This window comes from Emydura macquarii, unplaced genomic scaffold (genome assembly GCF_026122565.2).
Source record: "Emydura macquarii macquarii isolate MOO-44397 ecotype Brisbane River unplaced genomic scaffold, CSIRO-AGI_Emac_v2 contig_1876, whole genome shotgun sequence".
NCBI lineage: Eukaryota > Metazoa > Chordata > Testudines > Chelidae > Emydura > Emydura macquarii.
Window position 1 is genome coordinate 13717069 of NW_027132013.1, and position 22205 is coordinate 13739273.

The 22205-nt window shown below is 40.9% G+C and overlaps 1 protein-coding gene across 1 annotated transcript in view; it reads right to left on the minus strand.

Annotated features, from left to right (window-relative positions):
- MYBPC3 (myosin binding protein C3) overlaps window positions 1–22205 on the minus strand; it is a 101464-nt gene that overhangs the window by 13537 nt on the left and 65722 nt on the right. The window contains exons 27-28 of the mRNA XM_067557709.1: window positions 20838–20926; window positions 10640–10835 (exon numbers count right to left, since the gene is read on the minus strand). Coding sequence (XP_067413810.1) covers window positions 10640–10835; window positions 20838–20926 — 285 coding nt within the window. The remainder of the gene's footprint in view (window positions 1–10639; window positions 10836–20837; window positions 20927–22205) is intronic.

Here is a 22205-nt window from a genome sequence, read left to right on the forward strand (position 1 = left end):
ACCTGCACTATTCTTAATGCTATCCTTGGAGGTCTGCATCCTATTTAGAGACAAGCAATCCATTTAGCAAAAATAAGAACCATTCAAACCTTTAGTTATCCTTTGAATCAAACATGAACTTTTTGTGATGTTGGATGTGTTAACTCTTTTTACCAATCTTTTATTTTATGTAGTCTTCTCTGACTGAATTAATCAGTTTCTCAGTGAGAGGTCTTATATGCACTGAGGGAAGTGTGTTGAACCACCTAGGTATAGGATCTGTGTTTATGTAGACTGATGAAGGCCAGACACTTAGGAATGCCTGAACACTTTATGGGAGAGAGTGTTGATGTCTCCCCTATGGAAGGGTAAAAGCAACCTTTAAACAAGCTGTAGTCCTGCCCTTGCTTAAGAAACCAGTATTCTACTTGAATATTGCCCAGTCTCTAACCTCCTGTCTCTGGCAATCATCAGTGAAAAGGTGATGACAGGCAAACTCTAGCAGCATCCAAAATTCTTAAACTCCTTGGATCGGTAGAATGGTTCCACACAGTCCGTTCAGTGTGAACTTAGAGGCTGGTAGTGGGTGACTTCTTTTTCTCCCAGTGACTCAGATGAGTCCCACAATGTTGAATTTTATCACTGCTCTTTTACAAAGTCTATGTAAAACTGGTGAAACGTGATACATAGTAGCTACAGTGTTATCAGTTTGTAGACAGTACTTAGCTCTATTTCTTATCTTCAGAAGTAGTCATATCTATACTGTCCCAATGTCAGGCAGAGGGTGTGATCTGGATGGCTTAAACTCACTCCAGATAAGATTGAGTTGATGTGGATTGGCAGAAAGAAACATTCTGAGGACATTTAACCTGTCTCTTGATCGAGGATATCTGCCTACCCACTGTTAAACTGGTTCATTTTCTAAGGTCTTATTAGATTCATCACTGCACCAGACTCCTAGTTTTTAGCAAATACTGTGACAGCAAATACTTTTTCATCCGTGGCTGATCAAGAGGATAAATACTTTCATCTAAGATGCTTTCTTTACCATTTTTATCTGTGCCTCTTTGACACCTCAGTGCTAGATGAGTGCAATGCACTCTTTAGAGCTAACCAAGAAGTTTTGGCTAATACAAAATGATATTTTCCATCTTCTGGCTAAAGCTGGGCTACGATGAGCATGCTATACCTGTATGTTGCTCTCTTCCATGGCGGACAATCACTTCTGGGTGAAAATCATGATGCTGATTTTCTACAAAGCTCTAAATAGACCAGGTCCTTGTTATCTTAGAGAGTCCCATTCTCTTTTTGCCATCTGTATTACTTCAGCTATCTTTCACAAGGATGAAGCTTGCAAGAGCTGGAAACCAGTGGGAGAGCACTGGCTACTGTTGGAGGACAGGATATTGCGCTAGATGGACGATTTCTCTGACCCAGTATGGCCGTTCTTATGTCTTTAGAGTTTGCTTCTGTTGGATATACTGTCAAGCCCAAACCCGGCCACTTTTAGAATGTTATCAGGCTTTTCCATTATCAAGTCCACCTCTATATCATGGGGGTTAGATAGGTGACTCGTGAGGAATGACACATGCAGTCACACCTTAGACTGGATCATCTGTCTAAATGTGGACAAAGGAAATTGTAGGAATACAACTTTATCTTGGGCAGTCCACTATAACCTTCAAATTGATATTAAACATATCATGCAGGAAGAAGGTTTTATTAGTAGTCTGCCCCTGTTCTATGAACTCATAGACCCAGATAATTTCTGAAGCATCCTTAGTGAAACCCATCCCCACCTGAAGAACCAAAGACTGGAAGATCTGGTGAGACTTTGATTTTGTATACTGGCTTTTGCCCTTGACTACGCTGGTACCTATAAGCCACCCTTGCTTTCATCTCAGCAGATCAAAGTGAGTTTCTGATAAGATGAAGCAGGAGGAAACTAAACAAATGACACTGATAGCAAATGGGCAGTTAAACTCCAGCACAAGTTTTTTTTCTCTACTGTAGTTAATATACCATCAAATTTACATGTAATATCCTGTGAAATTTTCCAGATTGTGAACCACCTTGTTAACCCAAACTGCTTCCTCACATCCCAGCAACAGGCTTCTTTCAAAGAGCTGTCAACATTATAAGATCAAGACAGCAGCAATTATGTATGAGACTAAGTTGGAAAACACCTTTCCCTTTTTAGTGAATTTAGCTTATTTACACAGGAAGAAATTATAGGACTGCTGGAAGAAATCTGAATCACCACTGATGATTAATCTATGCCCATCATGGGCTTGTTAAAGGCGTCTGAGGACTCTTACAGAGATTGCCAACAACACTTTTGATGAGGAAAACCTACCATCCACCTTAAAGCATGTCACAGTCTGGCCTATTTACATTTAACTTTGATTTCACAAACTATTACTTGGTGATTTGACCTCTCATACTTGAGCAAATTAACTTAGAAACTAACTATAGATTGCCTCCAAACACACCTACCACCAATATCCTGCATCCCTCCAAGCTGTCCAAGTCAGAAACAAGACAGCACTGGTGACACTGAAGGATGACTACCTCCTGCCTATAAACAGAAGAAAATCTATGCTCATACTACTGGATCTGTCCATAGCATTTATACATTGATCATGGCATACAATTGTCCTGCCTAAGAGACATAGCAGGAATCCATTGTAAAGTACTGAAATTGCTCCATTCCTTCCTTTCAACAGAACAACAGAGTGTGGTGATGGAAAACTACTCTTTTATCTCTGGAGCGTTGAGGAAGTCTCATAAGGATTGATTCTCTCCTCTATCCTTCTTAACATCTACACAAAGTTGTTAAGGGAAATTATGAGACGTTGTTTTAAATGCCAGCAATGTGCAGACAACACCCAATTCTAAATTTTCCTGTGCCTTTTGACACAAATAGAACAATTTTCTAGCTTTCCCTCTGCCTGGCTGAATAAGAGATGAGAATTCTGTACTACCATGAATAGAAAAGAATCACAGAGGACTGAGTCAAGGGTTATTTATATTTGGAGCTTTCAGATGAATCCAACTGCTGTTTATTTGGGAACACTTCTACACCCTTGAGAGCAGTAAAGAGTGATGATCTGGAATGCACATTCCTGACACAAGGTATTAAAAATATCTAAATGCATTTAACTAAAAAGGCTCCTGGAATTATGAGGAAATGATTGGTAAAAGTACAGAACTCTATTTCCATTTTAGTTTCCATACTCTGTAAAATACAGATACTTCTGCCATCACACAGGGTGTCATGAAGATTAATTCAGTGTTTGTGAGGTGTTCAGCTACTACAGTGGCAAGTGCTATAGAAATGAATATTCATAAAATAAAAATAAATTAATATGTCCATTTGGTTCTGACTTTGAATGTTGTAGCCATCTCAAAAATCAGATCGGGGGGGGGGGGGGGGGAGAAGTCCCAACTAATCATGTAATAGATAAAAATTACAACTTTGTGTAATGAATAAAAATACCTGGGGATGCAAAGATTAGGGCAAAAATTTGACAGAGCCAGAATTGAGATGAATTGGCCGAATGAAATACAAAACAGTGCTCCACAGCATTGGCTTGTAATTGAAGTCTATAAAGGATGATATTCTACAGAATAGTGATAAATCCAACCCTAAGACTAACCTAATTGGATTGCTAGGCAGCTGTGTCTTTCTGTGCCAAAACATAGCCTACCAGCTCACTTCACAGGCATATGTGAGCCATGAGCCGTGCTGAAATAAGGCAAAAATGATTATTAAAGCCAGCTATATCCAGCTGCTAATCTTTGGATCTGAGTTGCAGATTGGATAAAGTTCAGGCATCCCCAAAGGCTTTAGCTCTCTTTTCCTTTTGCTTGTTCTCTATCCTTTATCTCACACCAGTAGTTCAGAGTAAAAGCCTTCTTTCTCCACTTTTATCAATGACTGCCTTCATTCTTTTTTTCTCTTCTTCTGAAATACAGAACATAGGTACAGTGAGAGCAGCAGCACTGCCCATCAAAATGTGGAAACCTGTGTCATATTGGATTGGAAGTTTTAAAAACTGCAATCTGCTATACCAAGAAAAATGTCAACCTGTCATTTATATATTGATAACAGCTCTGTAGTCATTTGAGTATAACATTTCTACACCATATGCCTATGTATCCGCCTGTGCATAAAATCTCCAAAGCAACCCCACTACTTGTGAATCTACCAGTACCTAACAATTGCACCAGATGTCCTTGTTATATTTGTTTAGAAATTCTTCATTTGTGTTCTTATTATAGTCACCTAAAACCTGCATACCTGCCTGTATTTTATATGTATTTTATCTATGTACTTACTTGTAAATAGATCTACTAAACAGTTTTTAAAAAGGATGCTTGGAAGAAAAAGTTGATAGTGCTTTAGCTCAAAGTCATGAAGATATTACTGTTGGTGATTGTTGGTGTGAATGGCTCTGAAGCAGTCTGGAGTGGTAGTGGAAAGGAGCAGGAATCCTGCCAGGTGAGATTAAGAAGAAAAAAAAAGCAGCACCTCAGGGAGACCTCACTGAAGAATAGATTTTGAAGCTGGTATTATTGCCTCTGTATAGCTAGAAGCTATCAAGTGGAAGCCTGCTATGAAAACTGCAACTGTTAGATGTCAAGCCAGTCATTCATTCTTCAGTAAATGGTTCGCTTATTTTGGGGATTAGAGTTTATAAATATATAAAATAACTTCATGCCAGGGAGAAGTTCGTGGTTGTGGCTCTATTGAGAAGAGTAATGTTTTAACCTACATTATCAGCAGTTTTTTAAATGAATGCCAAGAAAATGATGTACTTTGCCAAGCTCTACTCACTGTTTCACACAACATGCTATTTAGCCCCTCCACACTGTGCTGTAGTTGGAGTTAAGAAAGGGAAAGTACTGAAGAAGAACAATATACCATAAGGAACAATCCTATACAGTGCATGGATGGACAAGATGACCTAACCAGTTTTTTTGGGTGCTTGATTCTTACAGTTCTCTGCTAGGACAGTGCACTTTGTAACAACATTTGCTCAAAACTCCTGTGTGGAAGAGGAGAACACTCATTTCTCAGTTCTAAACATAGCATATCTAGATACCAATCTGAATTTAGGAAAGGAGAGCCTAACTTTAAGGATGAGGCTGTAATGAACTGCTCTGCTACGTGGGGTGCTTTGGTCAAACAGAGATGATGGAGTGTTCTCTGATCCTCAGAACTAGCTCTTTCTAAGGAATTTTCCATGATATGACTTGTACTAGTGTTTATTTTACCATCATGATTTCAGTGGCCACATGTTGAATTGTCTTCTTGGAACAAGAAGCTGAGTTTTTACATTTTCAAAAGACAAGTAATTTGAACAGATAACTCCAGTATAGAATAACTAAAAACTCAATGGTGGCTTGTGATGGGTCAGCATCACACCCCCGCTTCTTTCACAAACATAGGCTGCTCTGAGACCTTACTTGTAAACACAACCGGATGGTTTATTTACAGTGTTTTAATCCCTCCAACATTATGTATCAGTGTCTCCACATCTTTACACTGTATCTGAACTTTTTAATCCCTCCTGAAAAAGAGGGTAAAGTAAGGGCAAAAGGGGGTAACATGTCTCTACTCAAAGGGCCCCTGTTGTCAGGCTCTCCCAGCTTTCTCTTTCTCTCCTCCTCTTTCCATCTCCGAGCACACCTTTCTATGCCTTTTCATACATCTTCTCTCTTAATGGGTTAAGTGGCTCATTGATTCGCTAGCCCCAATCTGGCCTGGTAACCTGGTAAACCTTTATCTAATTAGGCCTTCTCTAGGGGAACCTAGTTAATACTAGTAGTAAACAAAGTGCTTGCTCAAGTGCTAGCCCTCAGCACTCTGTCACATGGTTCTGTCTAGTGATGAAATCTGCTCCAGACTTGATAAGTTTTGTAGTTGGGGATTACTTTTGACTGCAAGATGAAGATGTAAGCCTCATGGTTTTACAGAGATCAGAGAGACTCCTTTGTTTTAATCTAAAACATAGTTGAAAATTGTGATACATCCTTATGGATGTGAGACCTTGTCAAATCACCATAGTAAAATTTCATGCCTCTGAGACCTCTAGTTTGGATTGTAGTAATTTCTCCTTTGTTTCTATTTTGACAGCAAGGGCTGCTGTTAATAGCAGGAGGTGTGTGTGATGCTGGCAGACCAGGTGTCAGCTCATGCCAAGACCCTTAGGCCCCAACTGACCACACCTGACGAATGCATAGCTGGAAACCAGTCTGGCTTACCTAAGCGTTAGTATTGTTAAAATAGTATTAGATTTATAAAAATGTTATTAGACTTTATTAAATAGTTGTAGAATGCTGCATGTATTTATCTCACTTAAGGTTATATTAAGGTATACATTGTAAACCTCTAACTGTGGCCTGGTCTGCCTACAGAGCTAGATCAACACAAGGCAGTTTATGTTGACCTAACTATGTAAATGTCTACACTAAAATTTTGCTCCTGCTGACGTAACTACCCAGCTATGCCGATTTAATAACTCCACCTACACAAGAGGTGTAGTCAATGTCATTAGGGCGACACAGTGTAGGCACTGCATTGCTTACATTGACTGTTACTGGCTTTCAGAAGCTGTCCTACAATGCCCCACACTGACAGTACAATTGATACAAGTGCGTCTAGTGAGGATGTGTACTGCCAACACCAGCAAAGTGTAAACATGCACCAGTGATGTAATTACTGCTGCGACTATATGCCTACATAAGTTAGGTCAACTTAATTTTGTAGTGTAGATATGTCCTGTAACTCACCACACAAGAAAGAAGCATTCATTAATGTAAAGGCTGGCTTCCTACAGAAAATGCTAGGTCCTGCACACAAGAAGGCCCATTGAAACAAAATGAGCCATTGTAAAACATTAAAGGACTGACTGCTCTCCCCACAACCATGAAGAGGAGATGTGCATCAGGACTTGTCCCATCAGCTTGAACTCTGGGAGAGAGAATAAAAATCCCTGACAAGAAGAAACTGGGTCTCTGTGCTGCTTGGACTTTGAGAAGGCAAGATTTCTCAGCATAAGCAAGGGATTCCGAGTGCTTGGCCTGGGTTGGCCCTAAGGGACTTGCAAAACTCGCTTATGATAGAAGCTTCTACCACCTTTTGGAACCTAAGACTGTAACTCATTTGTGTGTGTATGTTTACCTGCTTTAACCTGGTAAATAACTCATCTTTTTTTGCAGCTAATATATCTTAATTAATTTATTATAGGATTGGCTACAAGCATTTTTTTGGGTATAAGAGCTAATGTGAAATTGACCTGAGATAAGTGACTGGTCCTTTGAGACTGGAAGTAACCTGAATATTATTGTGATTTTTGGTGTAAGGGACCATCTATCACTAAGGCAAACTTAGCTGGGTGGCAAGATAGACCGGAGCGCCCAAAGGGACTCTCTGTGACTCCATGTTAAGGCTGTTACAGTGCTTGAGGAGTTCACACTTGATACTTGGTTGTTGAAATCTAAGTATAGAACTCGCAATTAGTTTGGGGTTTGTGCTCTGCTTCTTAACAGTCTGCCCTGAAGTTGGCACTCATTCTCCTGAGCCACTCCAAACAGCTTAAGAGTGTATAGTTCTTCTGTTTGGGGATGAAAGGGACTTATTTCAGTACAGTCCAATGTTTGGTTGCCTGCTTGCTCACTCCAGTCCCAAAAGATAAGAGCATGAGGCTATAGGCATTAATCCCTCAGCAAGCAGACATCTGTCAAGGAAGTTGAGCTCATTAACTGATTTATCAAAGGATCAGTGATTGATTTATTGGTTCTTTGACAGCCAGGTTGGGCTCTCAGCCTTCCAGTTGACCTATGCCGTTACATAGCAACTGCAGCACTGCCATCAGTAAAAACTGCCTGCCTATTTCTCTCACGTTTCTCTCCTGCCAAGAACATACAAATCTGTAGAGCAGAAGGTGCTGTTGACAGAAGTGAAGTAGGGCAGCTCTGATGAATGAGGGGCTGAGCCAATAATTTAAATGCATGCCTTGGCTGCAGATGGCTCTGTAAGTATCCAAGTCCTTTCAATTATCAGTGGGAGATAAATTAAGATTTATTTAGTGTTGTGGCAAAGCTATCCACCCAAGAATTTAAAACTCTTAAACCAGTTCTGCAGGTCTGGTACATCTTAAGAAGTGTAATAAGATTACTCACAGTTTGTCAGCCATTAAGTTTCTATGAGAAATGGTTCTCTGATAACAGGGGGTGTGTGTGTGTGTGTGTGTGTGTGTGTGTGTGTGTGTGTGTGTGTGTGTGTGTGTGTGTGTGTGTGTGTGTGTGTGTGTGTGTGTGTGTGTGTGTGTGTGTAAAATATAAATAGTTCCTTTTACGGTATGAGAAGTACCAAATATTGAAAGGAAAATATTTGGCATAGTCATAAAGAGCATGCCTGAGGTCCTTTGTGTCTAGAACCATTAGATGCCCATTCTTGCCATCTTTATTCTATATATCTTAAACTTAAATTTTCAGCAAAGTGCAATAAGCTCCATATTACCCATTTTAAACTGTCAGGAATTATATTAAATAATAAAGTTAAGTAAAATTACACATTCCCAGAAAAATATTGACAAATTGGAGGAAAGTTAAGGAGGAGAATAAAAATGATCAGGTCTGAAGGAAGTGCTTTCCTCCTAGTAGAGCAAAATACGTATAATGTGGCTAAGCAACACTTTACCCTTCAAATGTTTGCAGTTGATTAAGCAGTCTGCTTAGCCTCACCACCCTGCTGCAGGGCAGAAGCTCCAAGCTCCCCATCTCCAGTCTGGTAGGTGGAGAATGGGGGAGCATAGGGGACTCCATGAGCTGCATTTTAACTGTAAATGAGCTGCATGAGGCTCATGAGCCACAGTTTGGCCATCCCGATTTAGTATGTTACATAGAGCTTGTAACAAGGAGAAATGGGAGAACTTAGGCTGCATGTTAGGGAATTCTTGCTGATTAAGGTATATAATAGGCTGTGAATTGTCTTCCAAGAGAAATTATGGAAGTGCCATTAAACTGAGAGCAGAAAATGTACAGTAGAAAATCCTGTACTGGGCTACAAGGGATTACTCCTGGGGGAATTCTGTACCACTGCGTGGCTGCACAATTCATGTCATCTGCAGATTTCTTTGCTTCTCTGCAGAAAAATTACTTCTGAGGGGAAGCAAAGGGAAGCCTCAAGAGTGGTCACTCGCCCCTTCCCAGTAGCCCAGAGCAGCCAACAGAAGTGTAAATCAGCACAGTGGGGGGCAGGGCATGGATGCGTGCCTGAGGAGACATCAATCTCTGCTGTAGAGTGGGGTTGGGTGGCATGTGAACGAGAGAGAGACTGTACCTCTGGCTCACTCTTCCGGCACGTCCGGAATGGAGGAACAGGGCTTTGGGGTGTTTGGAAGTAGGTGTGAGGCAGGCTCTATCCCCTTAGGTAGAGCATAATATAGTAGCCTGCCTGCTTAGTTATTCCCATTGTTGTTAGTGAATTGTTCCCATTCTTGGTGAATTCCCCTAGCAGCATAAAACAGGTGTAAAATTTTTAAGGCTCCTTTCCATTGCCAGAGTGGCGTAAAGGAACCTTATTGTAAATGACAGTTTGGCCTTTAGTGATTCGAACTGATCTAAATTAGACTGAAAATTTTCCCACCGAGATGTGCTCCATGATTTATTTACTACTGACCTTTCTGGAGATGGTCAGTAACCAATATAAATTGTGAGATAGATTCCCCAGCCCTCACTTGCTCTTCAGTTGCCTATGATGTAATACTGAGCATATGGCTGTATGTATTTGTTGACTAATAACTAGAAATAAAGGGTCAAACCTAGCTACATTACTTTTAGATAAAAGGGGCTTGCGGATTTCCTCCAGTGCTACCCATTCCCATTCTCCATCCATTGTATTGTAGTTTAAATAAATTAACAAGATAATTGAATCTGGTGTGTTTATATTACAAATAGAATATGCAGAATTTTGCAGAAATGTAAAATATTGTGTGCAGAATTTTTAATTTTTGGGGGGCAGAACTCCTCCAGGAGTAAGGAATGGACTGTTTTAGGACTTGCTTATGGGATATGTTAATGTGCACCAAAGAGGTGTAAATCCAGGTGTACCATTAGTGGGTCGTGTACTAATTGGACCATGTGGACCCTGCTAGCACCCACTAAAAGTTCCATAGTGTATGTTATGTAGTCCTGTGCACTAGGGAGCTTTTAGTATGTGCCAGCACAGGCCAATTAGTCTATGACATGCTCATCTGAACTAAAATTTGGTGTGGACTAACACGTGATGTAGACAGACCTTCAGCAGATCTAATAGGTCTTTCCATCTCTGACTTCTATACTTGTAGTAGACAAGTATTCTCTGAATTCTTTACAAAATTATGGTAAATTCACAACTTGAATAAAGTGTTAGTGCCCCTCTCTGACTCTGGGAATAGTAGAATAATACACATACTGGTCCCATGATTTATAGAAGGATCCACACACCAGCACATGAATTCCTGGATTCATATTTCCTACCTGGCTGCAGTAAAATCATGCTCAAGCACAACAAGGCCAGGATCCATACTTTCAGCTTCTGTGTGCAGAAGGATACACATCCTAATTCCACTATTTTAAATGTTGAGCTGTAGACTCACCAGTTTCTTACCCATTATCTGCATGGTAATAGCAACCTTGTCATTCATGTTATCTATCTGAACTTCCACTTCATATGTCCCTGAGTGGTGATGCTCAGCCTTTCGGATGAAAAGGATTGTGTCTGTAGAGCTGTTCCGAATTCCCACATCTTTGGAGTCTACTGTTTGACCATCTTTCATCCAAATGACTTTGGGTCTGGGTTTACCCTGCAGGAAGAAAACAGCAAGTTTATTATCTGGACCATATATTTGCTTTTTTCAGGGTCTTTTTTTTATGGTCTATAAAACTAGACTAATTAATTTCAGGTGCAGTACTGATAGATGAACGTGTGACTCTGGTTGCTTCCCCATTTCCTGGGCCCCTTCAGGTATTTTATCCCATCCTCATGGATCAATAGCACCATGTTCTGGCTGGGCATATAACCATCCCCATTTTGACAAAAGTCATTCTGGGAATACACACTCTGACAAAAAGCCAAAGTTCCTTCTCATCTGAGATTCATTAGGAGAGCTATATATCTCAAGGCCCCTTTTTTTGGAGGATGAGGAAATTGAGAGCATGTGGAAGATGAACAACTGAAACCTCCATTTATTTTCTTTGTTTTCTGATGAGGTGTTACTCTAGCTGCTGTTCCTCCTACCAGTCCCTGACTCCCTTCTCCAGTTGCCTTCAAGACTTTTCAGAAGCTCTTGGCCAGAACTGCAGAGTCCTTGGATCTAGAACTTTTGGTAGTGCAGGAGAAATCACACAAACTGTTTTGATATACTCTACTCCAAACAATCAAGCAGAGGGGCCATGCCCATAAACGAAGACCTTCTGAAGCCAATAAAAGATTGATAACTTACACCTCCATTAATAATAGCAACTGCCAAGCCCCTCAAAAGTGTTTGAGTGCTTTTTTTTTTTTTTTTTTTAAATCCCACATTGGGCTTATTGTTTCAGCAGCCTAAGAAACATCCAAATAATTTGCCCTCCAAAGTATATCCCCAGAAATAAAGATTCCAAGTGCCTAGACCTGGACAGGAACCCATATTCATTAGACATGTTACAATCCTCAACTGTAACAACAGGTTTTCTGCTTAACTGATTTATTGACCTGGGACAAACTGCTCTCCTCTTCTTGATCGGCTGCTTGAGGACACCAGAAAACAGGCCAAAAAAGGCCATCTTGCAAGGACAATTGATGGCAGAACTCTCTGTCAAGCTGTCCAGAGTGGCTCATGAACGTAAATGCCAATCTCAGGGCAGTATGTCAAGAAGTAGGGCACAAACCCCAAACTGTTTGTGTGTTCTATAGTTAGATTTCACCAATGAAGTATCAAGTGTGAACTCCTCAAGCATTATACCAGGCTTAACATGGAGTCACAAATAGTCCTTTTGGGCACGCCGGTCTATCATGCCATCCAAGCAAGCCTACCTTTGTGATAGATGGTTCTTTACACCAAACATCACTCCAATATTCAGGTTACTCCCAGTCCCAAAAGACAAGTCACTTACCCCAGGTCAGTTGTACCTCAGATCTCAAACCAAAGACAACATGTGTGGCCAATCTTATAATAAACTAACTAAAAATGTATTAACTTGGAAAAAGAAATGAGTTATTTACAAGGTTAAAGCAGGTAAACATATACACACACCAATGAATTATAGTCTTAGGTTCAAAAGGTTTCAAATAGAAACTGTTGTAATATTCAAACTCCATATGTCCTTTAAGGCTAACCCAAGCAAAGCAATTTGGAGATCCCTTGCTTAAGCTAAGAAATATTGCCCTCTCCAAATTCCAAGCAGCATGGTGATACAGTTACTTCTGGTCAAGGATTTTTATTCTCTTCCCCCAGAGTTTGTGTGATGGGATGGAAGTTTGTGCGTATCCCCTCTTCATAGGTCTGGGGGGAACAATCAACAAAGTCTTTTGTTCCCTGATGTTCCACAATCTTTCGTCTGGTGTCTATATGCCTTCTTTTGTTGGGCAGGAGATGACACCCATAATGGTAAACTAGTATTTCACAAGTGGTAATGCTTCTCTCCTGACTTCTGGGTGATTCTGGCTTCATAGCAAACACTTTTATAGTTACAAAGCAAACACTTAAATATTACCTCCTAACATGGGATACAGACATTAAGTGAGATTAGTGCATTCAGCAAATTACAAGCATTTCATAAAGTCCAAACACTAAACCCATTCTTATAAACTTAACTCTATTTTAAAAATGTTAACACACAGGTGAGCCAGACTGGTTTCCAGCTATGCATTAGTCAGTGTTCAATGAGTCTTAGGGGCCTTGGCATGAGCTGGCACCTGCTCTGCCAACATCACACTCTCCCCTCAGGCAGCAATGAATGCCTCTGACAAACTGCACTCTCATTTGCCACTGCAGTAACCATGCAAAGGTACTCCTGGTTACAGTCCTCCAGACTTCTCAAGGTGCTGCAGACTCACCATCAAGGAATTGTGCTTTGAAGGTCCTGAGCTCTTTAAATCAAGACAATTCTCTGCTTACTCTGAAAGACTCCAGAGCATTCTTTGCCACTACAAGGAAGTTATCTTTTAGATACAAGTACCATCAGGCAGAGGTCTGGCCAGAAATGATACTTAAACACCTGCTAAGCCACCTGGAAAGTAACCATGCTATTCTAGGAATAGGATTTTTACTCTGTCCTATGGATCATTAGTTGCTGCCTGAGGATGTAAGCAGTAAAGTTGATGGTCAGGTTGAAAGCCCTGGACTAGACCTTTTTAGGGATCTCTTCCATTTTCTTTCCCATTTTGCAACTGCCTTTCTTATTTCTTTCTGGCATGAAATAGAATCACGTCAGACCAGTGGCTTCTCAAAGTACCAGACAAGGTTTCTTCATCCAATTCCAGTTCATGACTGCCTCCCTTCCTCTGTATTCATTTCAGGGACCCTTCTGAGGAGAAACTGTTGAAAGAAGTGGCCTCCTTCCTTCACTTGGGAGCCATAGAAGAAGTGTGCAAACAATTAAAAGGAAAAGGGTTCTATTCCTGTTAGTTTCTAATTCTCAAAAGGAAAGGAGGATTAAGTTTTATCCTGAATTTTAGGCATTTGGCATATCTTTCTACTTATCTTAAGTTCTGACCCTCCATCCTTCCCTACCTAGATCAGCAGGACTGGTTCACTGCTCTCAGTTAAAAGGACACATACTGCCACACTATCATCTATTGTTTCATAAGAAGTACCTCTGTTTCATAGAATCAACAGTATCACTACTGGATCTTTCCATTTGGTCATACCACCATTCCAAAGGTCTTCACCAAATGCTCAACAGTTGTAGCAGTCTATCTCAGAAGAATGGGAATCCACATGTAGCCCTACTGATTCAAGGCAAGTCCTTTCAGGATGCTTCATCAGTTCTAACAGTCAGCAAATTGTTCCGGTCTCTGAGAATACCAAAATCAACACTCAGGCTTACTGAAATAATGGAGGTCATAGGCATGGCCTTAAATTCCAGCCTAGCCAGAGGATAAGCCTGAACATCATCTCTAATCCTCAAATATGCCTGTAATACGACAGCTAGGGCATGCTGAAGGCTCCTGGGTCATATGGCTTCATGCACATTCGTGACCTCTTTGCTCCCCCCTAAAGGGTGACTTGTTCCTCCTTCACAAGGATAATATGGACATTCAAGTAATTGGTTCATCAAAGTACTTTCATCTTTGTGCCAATGAACAAGCCAGAGATGGCATGCAAGATGTCCCATTCCACTCACTAGTGCTGCAGAGGGAAGGGTGCTGGATGCTTTCACCCAAATGTGAGGTGCTCATCTTGATTCTTATGGCACAAAGAATCCTCTCTACACACAAAGGTTCTGAAGTTCAGAGCAATCCAGTTTAACTTGCAAGTCTTTCTTTTCTCAGTTGAATTTTATAATTCTGCAGATCTTCACATACATCACCACTGCCATATATTATGTCAGTTGGCAAGATGGGACCTGGAAGGATTCCATCCTCAAACCTCTATTTCACAGGTGGGGCCTGTTTCACATTTATCAATTTGTCGTTAACCAGAACTAGAAATGCAAACTGTTTTGCTCCAGAGGAAGTGTAAAAACAAAAGCCCAGGATGTCTCTTAGATGCCTTCTTCATAAGTTGGTCTCAGAGTCTTCTGTGTGCATTGGCTTTCATATCTCTGGTGATCTGCCAGAATCAGATAAGACTAAAGGAGAGTGATATTAATAATCTGTACTGGGTGAGACAGTTATAATTGCTGGATCTACTGGGTCTGTCAGTAGATCTTCCTGTACCCTACCAGATGTTTTGTATCATCTGTCTCCTCTTCAGTACAAAATGTTTGTATTTTTCAGCTTGGATGCTGATTGGTTGATCATACCAGATAGGAGATGTTCTGAGGATGTTCTCAAGATTTTAGCATAAAATCAACAAGAAGTTCTGTTTACAGTGTGAGATGGAAGAAACTTCTAGGCCCTTAAGGGTATATATTCTCATTAAGACAGACAAATTAGTTAAAGCACCTATCTCAGTCATTCAGGAGAAACTAAATGTGCCACCCTGATAGAAACTCTGCTTCTGTTCAGCTGGGTGGAGATCAAGTGGTATTCATCAGGGTTACGTTCAGCCAGAAATTTTTTTTTTCGTCTTTGAACCAAAACTGACTGGGTAACCATGGCAAAGTCACTTTTTGTGCCTCAGTTTCTCTTTTTTTATGTGAGGATTCTGCTATTTAATCATTTCACAAGGAAATTATAGCTAAGAAGATTTCATAACAATCACTTATTTAAAGAAAGTTATAACTTTAAGGGAAAAAATTACCTTTTGGACTGAAATGTCTCCTATTTATTATTTACCAAAACATTTAGGGCCAGATCCTTGTCTGGTTTTCCAGACTTTTGCAAAATGGAATAGCTCAAAGGGGCTAGAGAAGGCAGAAGATCTGTGTCTAAATAGTTTATGGTAAATAACAGCTAACAACCATGAGAAATATTAGCATCAAAAGCAGCTTTTTCCTGAAAGTTAGACCTAGCTCAAAATAGAAACTTATGAAAGTGCCCTCTTAGTCATAAATGTAATTTAGCAATTGTTGTAGTTATAGTATGGTTGAGTAGGCACTTTTATATCCCCTTATTTAAGGTGCTATAAAGACTAATGAATTAGGGCAAGTGTTTGCAGTGTTGGTTTTCATATCCTGATACTCTTATTTATAGACGGTGAAAAGCATGAACCCACAGAAAGCATGTTCCTAATTGATATCCCAGAGGATTGGATTTCTCTAATGAGCAATATCTAAACTTGGAGGGAACAGTGAAAGACAGAGTAGTTCACACCAGAAAAGCCTCAAGTACTTTACTGGAGGGGGAGAGAGAAGTGATTTTTTCCAACTATGTTTTTTAGACACTTGCATTTACAGGTATATGATGGACAGGAAGGCAGCTAAGGAATACCTTGAGTCCCTACTAATAGCACATAATTCTCCTTCTAGTACCTGTCTAGTTAATTTTAGGATAAAAATGTGCTAACTGCTCCTCTTCCTCTTGGCAGGATGTTCCATAAGATTACAACGCTCTACAAAAAAAGGCATGGTCTACTAATTACTTGGGTTTTGCCCTTCTCTAGCACTTTTCATCTAAGGCTTTCAAATTTCTTTACAAACATCGGTTTAGCTTCACAGTACCCTTATGAGGTAGCTGAATAGTAGAACCCCCATGTTACAGATGGGTAAACAGAGGCTCATTCCTGATTGTGTTTTCTCATCACAGAGGGTTAGCAATAATTCAGAGACTTATCTAGGTACTCCAAATCTCTTTTTGCATTTTGAAGACTGCAGTCATATCTGCTGAAGTGCCTCTTCTTTCGCAAATACAGTCCTAATTATTTTAGCCTGCCTGCAGAAGCCATACCCCTCAATATTTACTTTTATTTTCCTTTTGCTGTTTTTTGTTTGTTTTAAAAAGGTGATCAAAATTGGGTATTGTAGTCTAAATATGATTTAATAAATTCCTTCAGAGCTTTTACCATAGTGAGAGCTATAGTTAAGGTTGCAAATCAACATACATTAAACTTGTTTTCACTTATAACTTTATCAAGAATTCTTTTGAGTTGAAATTTTCCACTCTTGGTTTCAGGCCAAAAAACGTTTTGTGAAAAACTCCTTCAGTTGTTGAGTTACCACAACAGCAAAATTATATATTTTTTTCAATTTAAAAATGTTTTAAAAACTTAACAGTAACTCAGAATCGTCCACCTTATAAAATGTTGCATTCTTTATGTGACTAGACATCAGTGAAAAATTACTTTAAGTTTAGGGGTGAGGGACATGAGAAAAAACAATGGTAAGTATTTAATTTCAAGTAGTGGTATTAAGCATGTAGCTCAGACATAAGGCATAAACTCCATATGTCTCAATTTCACACGACAGCTCACAGTTGCTCCAAATTTTGACTTTCCACTGCTCATTGAACAGATACACCCACATGCATATACACCCAACTGTATAACCTGGAAACCACAGGCCATACTACATATATGTGGCCGGGAGGGGTGGTTCCCTTCTGAGAGGGACCCAGAGGGAGAACCAAACCCACGCTGGCTGCTAGAGCCCAGAAGGGGATCACCTGGCCGGAAGCAGGGAGGTGGGGCCAGGCCTTTAGAAGCTGGACGGACCCCACCTGACTGGAATCAGGGAGGTGGGGCCAGGCCTTTAAAACCCCGGCCTGTGAGCTCAATCAGGCGGGGACGGCTGAGGGAGAAGGATGCCTCTCCCTGGAGGTGCCATGCTAGAACCAGGCCTGAGGCCCATGCTGAGGGGGAGCGGTCAGTCTTAACCCCAGACTGGGGACTGGCAGAGAACCTACCTGAGTCACCCGCTGCCTGGGAGTCAGAGGGGAGCCCACCTGAGTCACCTGCTGCCTCGGAGTCGGAGGGGAGCCCACCTGAGTCACCCACTGCCTGGGAGCCAGAGGAGGGCCTGTCTGGGCTACCCGCTGCCAGGGAGCAGGAGGAGGATAGACCTGAGCAGTACCGAGCCTGGGATCCGGAGAACCTACCAGCCCTACCTGCAGCCTGGGGGCCGGAGGACCTGGAGGAGCTCCCCTCCGAGGAGGAACCCATGGAGTTGCCGGAGCTGCTGCAGGTGGACGAGGAGGGCCTGATGGGACTACCACACCCCGGCGACCTGGAGGAATCAGGTACCTGTGGGTATGGGGAGGAAGAAGCCCAGGGACAGCCCTAAACGGGCTGAGTATGGGGCAACCCGGTTGGCGTGTTGCGGCCGGAGCCCTGCCAACGCAGTGGCAGGCACCTCTGCCACTGCTAGGGCCCTGGGCTGGGACGCAGTGGAGACGGGTGGGCCTGCGTCCCCCGCCCCTCTTCCTGAGCCACCCCGGGAGAACCCTACCCTCCTTACTGTCCCAGAGACTAGACTTCTTGTTGCTTTGCCAGCCCCGCCTACGGGCCGGGCATTAGGCTGCTTGTCGCTTTGCCAGACCTGCCTACGGGCCGGGAGTTAGACTTCTTGTCGCTTTGCCAGCCCGGCATACGGGCCGGGCATTATGCTGCTTGTTGCTTTGCCAGACCTGCCTACGGGCCAGGCGTTAGACTGCTTGTTCGCCCGCCCTGCCTACGGGCCGGGGCGAAGGACTATTGGCTCGCCCGCCCTGCCTAGGGCCGGGGCGAAGGACTAGGTGACCTCCCAGCAGAGGAGAGCCAGGAAGAACGGTCCCCCTCTAGGAAGGACTCAGAGGGGAACCCCCAACGCTGCCCACAGAAGGGGCCCGTCCACAATATACCATACACACCACACCACACGTATACTGCACTTTACATAGATTCCACTCATCTTCCCATCCATCTCCAACATATGCACTTTATAAGTACTATTATATACACATTCTCTCCGTTAGTGAAATAATATTTTGCATATCTCTAACGCCATCCATCTGATGATTTCAAAATGCTTTACAAACATTAATGAATTAATTTCTACAAACACCCAGCGCTAACACTACAGAAGTTTTATTTTCTTCATTTTCTAGATGAGGAAAATGAGAAACATCAAATTATTTGCCCAAAGTCACACAGCATGTCTGTGTCAAAACCAGAAATAGAATCTGCAAGTCCTAACTTCCAGTCCTGTGCCTCACTCAGAAGACCATCCTTATTTCTATACACTCCTCCTGACATAAGTCGGTATACAAAAATATATGTTAATTGGCATATGCGATTACTGTGATTGCTTATACAATTGCAGCAAATGCAAGCACAGATAACCAGTAGGTTTTTAACTGGCCAGTTAATTATACATTCCATATAATTTCAAGTGCATGCACACAGTAACTGTACATATAGTTGCACACATGCAGTTCTGAAAATCTGACATGTAGTTTTTCGCACTTTGAATACACGCTCAACAAAGTGCTGACATTCATATCCTCCCCATACATAAAGATTCCACATCTAATGCATGTGCAGACACCCTACATGTGTGTAAACTCTGAATACCTCTCTGTGCACTCTTACTTGCACAGACATAGACATGGACTCCTTAACAGTATATGGTTTCAAATGCCATCATTTTCTTCCTTTACACTCTTTACAAGATGTAAGCTGTACCTCTTCCAGTGTTGTAGCTCTCCCCTACCCTGCCAGAGGAAAGCAGGGAAAGAAATTGTTACTTTGAGTCATAGTTCCCTCCCAATGCTTCTGGGGTAGCACAGATACATGCAGCCACACATTCAGGGCTGAGCCTAAATGCTTGGTCTTTTCTTCAATTGATTATTTTTATTCCAGTATGAACAATGACAATTATTTGTATGATATAAACTTTTGATGAGTGAAATTTGTGTAGATTCTTTTTCTTTCCTTTTTGAGTACTTATCTTTTTAAATTAAACGTTGTAATGAACACAATTGATTTTTGTTGTCTTTTTCTTTAATACTTTGTCCTAAATGTGATATGATAAACAAGACTCTTGTATATTATTTATTTCAACTGGAACATGTAGTGAAAGCTATAGGTGAGCTGGACTAAGCATTTAATTTATAACCCCCCATTCTTAGTTGCTTGTCACTTTCTGAAGTTTTCACGTTTGCATTGAGATTTTCCTTGCCTCATCTTTGCCTGAGGATGAATTTTTTTTTTTTTTAGGGAAATTTGGATTTGAAGTGGTTCATCTGTTTTTCAGTAGGAGAAAAGAGGGAAACAATAATTTTATCCCATTGTTAGTACCTCAGCAGGAGGGGGTAGAAATTTGGCAAGCAAGTCCTTAGGGAGGTGTGATATTTTCATTTGATTTGGACAGGTTATTTATTTATTTATTTCTATTTAAATAATAAAAAGATACCTATACAAAGCTCTGGGTGCTCTGGCCCATAATTAATACTATTAAAAGGGTTATGAGGAGTTAAAAAATCTTACTTTGGACATGCGCTGTTTTTTCTGATAAATGGTGTAGTGCATATGCATGCATGTGAAATTTGGATTGTACTAAAAGCCATCAAATTGAGGGTATTAAATAAAGCAGCACTGCCTCATTATATAATATCTTTAAATGTGCACTCACAACTTTAACTCTATTGCCTGACATTATAGTACATCTTTAATTGCATGAACATAAGCTAGAATCTTGTCTCATTCATTGTGCAGATTGTATAATGTATTGTGAATGATGCAGGGCTGGAACACCCATTTTCAAATAATATATCAGAATAAAAATGAACAGGAAGGACATATGTAAAATTATTATTTGTCAACAGCAAAAAATCGTTTGTATTAAAATATATTTAAACATACTTGAATTTGAATATTGAACTATCTATCTTAAATATGTAAAGCCAGATCTGACTCATTGTTCTGGATCATTGTTATTTTGATTATCTCTATTCAATCAATGGACCCCTTTTTAATTCATTGCTTACTATCCGATCTGTGCACAGAGGGCCAAATCCTGCTTAGTTACATTGAGGTAAATTGGGAATAAATCCATTGATTCCAATGGATGTACACTATTATAAACAAACTTAATTTGGTCTAGTATGAGGACTGACCTAACTTGCTGCATACCTCTGCTTTATTTATTGTAAACTATCCAGCCACTATCACATTTGATTCTAGGTTAAAAGTCACATGAGCCCATCATTTTAGGAATGAGTGGCCAAAAAGCCAGGGAACTTGTGTGAGGAAAACATAATCTGTTAGATAAGCAATGAAAGAGTCAAAACTGAATGAATCACATACCTGGAAGGGAATCACAATGTTGATTGTCTCTCCTACTTTCTTCACCAGAGTCTGCCGTAGATAGCGTGGCAGCCAGATTTTGGGACGCTCTGTCAATAAGGACAGATACCATATTTTGGTTATTTGAAATGTTAGAAAAAACACTGAAGGAAACAGAGTTTATACCTAACACTGGGAATCAATACAAAATCCTTCTGAGCATGACAAAATCAGAGTGAGGGCTGCTCATACAGTTGGGGAAATTGATAATTTCCTACACAGATTCACCTATAGCAGCATATCTTGCCCTTGTTTCTGTACCTGTGCAGGCTCCATTGCTAGCAGAACTGGTGCTATTCCATTGCATGAAGAAGGAAGATTCTGGAGTGTTCTGCATAGGATATGCACCCTCTTTGTGGAGCTCAGCTCCACTGGGTACCCTCCGCATAGCAGCAAGATGGCAGGGCATGAGGGTAAGAGGTTGGGAAACTGCTGCTGCACAGATCCTCCAGTCCTCCACCTAACACACCACCATTTGGAGATGGATAAGGACTTGTGTAGACTGCACCAGCCATTGTGTCAGCTTTGTGGAGTGGATCAATAACACCTCTGTGGTCAGCAGTGGAAGGAATTGCACTTCACTACCCAGCATCAAGGGAGTAATTTGTGACAGCTTACTTTTCCCTTGCAAGTGGAAATCTTATTGCAAAGTGCATTCTGTATTTTCAAATCCCTGCTCATTTGAGTTCTTCCTGCATACTCTGTCTTCCTTTCTTCCCTTTCCTCCCCTCATCCATATTAATTATCTATAAAATGAATTTTTAAGCTTTGATATGGAGTACTTGTTCTCATATCTGTCTGGTTTTGGAATGCTCTGTAACTCTAACTCATTACACTAAGTCATTTTATTGTTAGTGTGACTCTGGCAGGCATCTTGTGTGAGTCAAGAGTGAAGAATCTGCAATTATCAGCTCTTAATATCTTTTGGACTGCAGCCAAATGAATTAGAGCCTATTGCTATTGAGTGGTGGATAGGATGGTAATTTATGACATAGGACATGCAAATGCAGATAACAGCTTTTATCCAGAGAATCCTTGTTTCTCAGTTCCCAGAAGCATGAATGTTTGGCATTAACATGTCAGACAATTCCCAGAATACCGTAAAAATAAATAAATGTGTCCCTTAGTCGGACTGAGAGAGCCTTTTCAGGAAGCACAATGTAAACATTGTAAAAACTGAAATATGAATTAAAAATACTGTCTACACTCCAGATCCTGTTACCTCTCTTTGAGAGGTTCGGGGTTGTTTGAAGGCCAAGCTCATCATCAGAAGCAGGCACCACATAGACCAGGATGCATCAATTCAAAGTGGCACCAGACCCTGCCAGA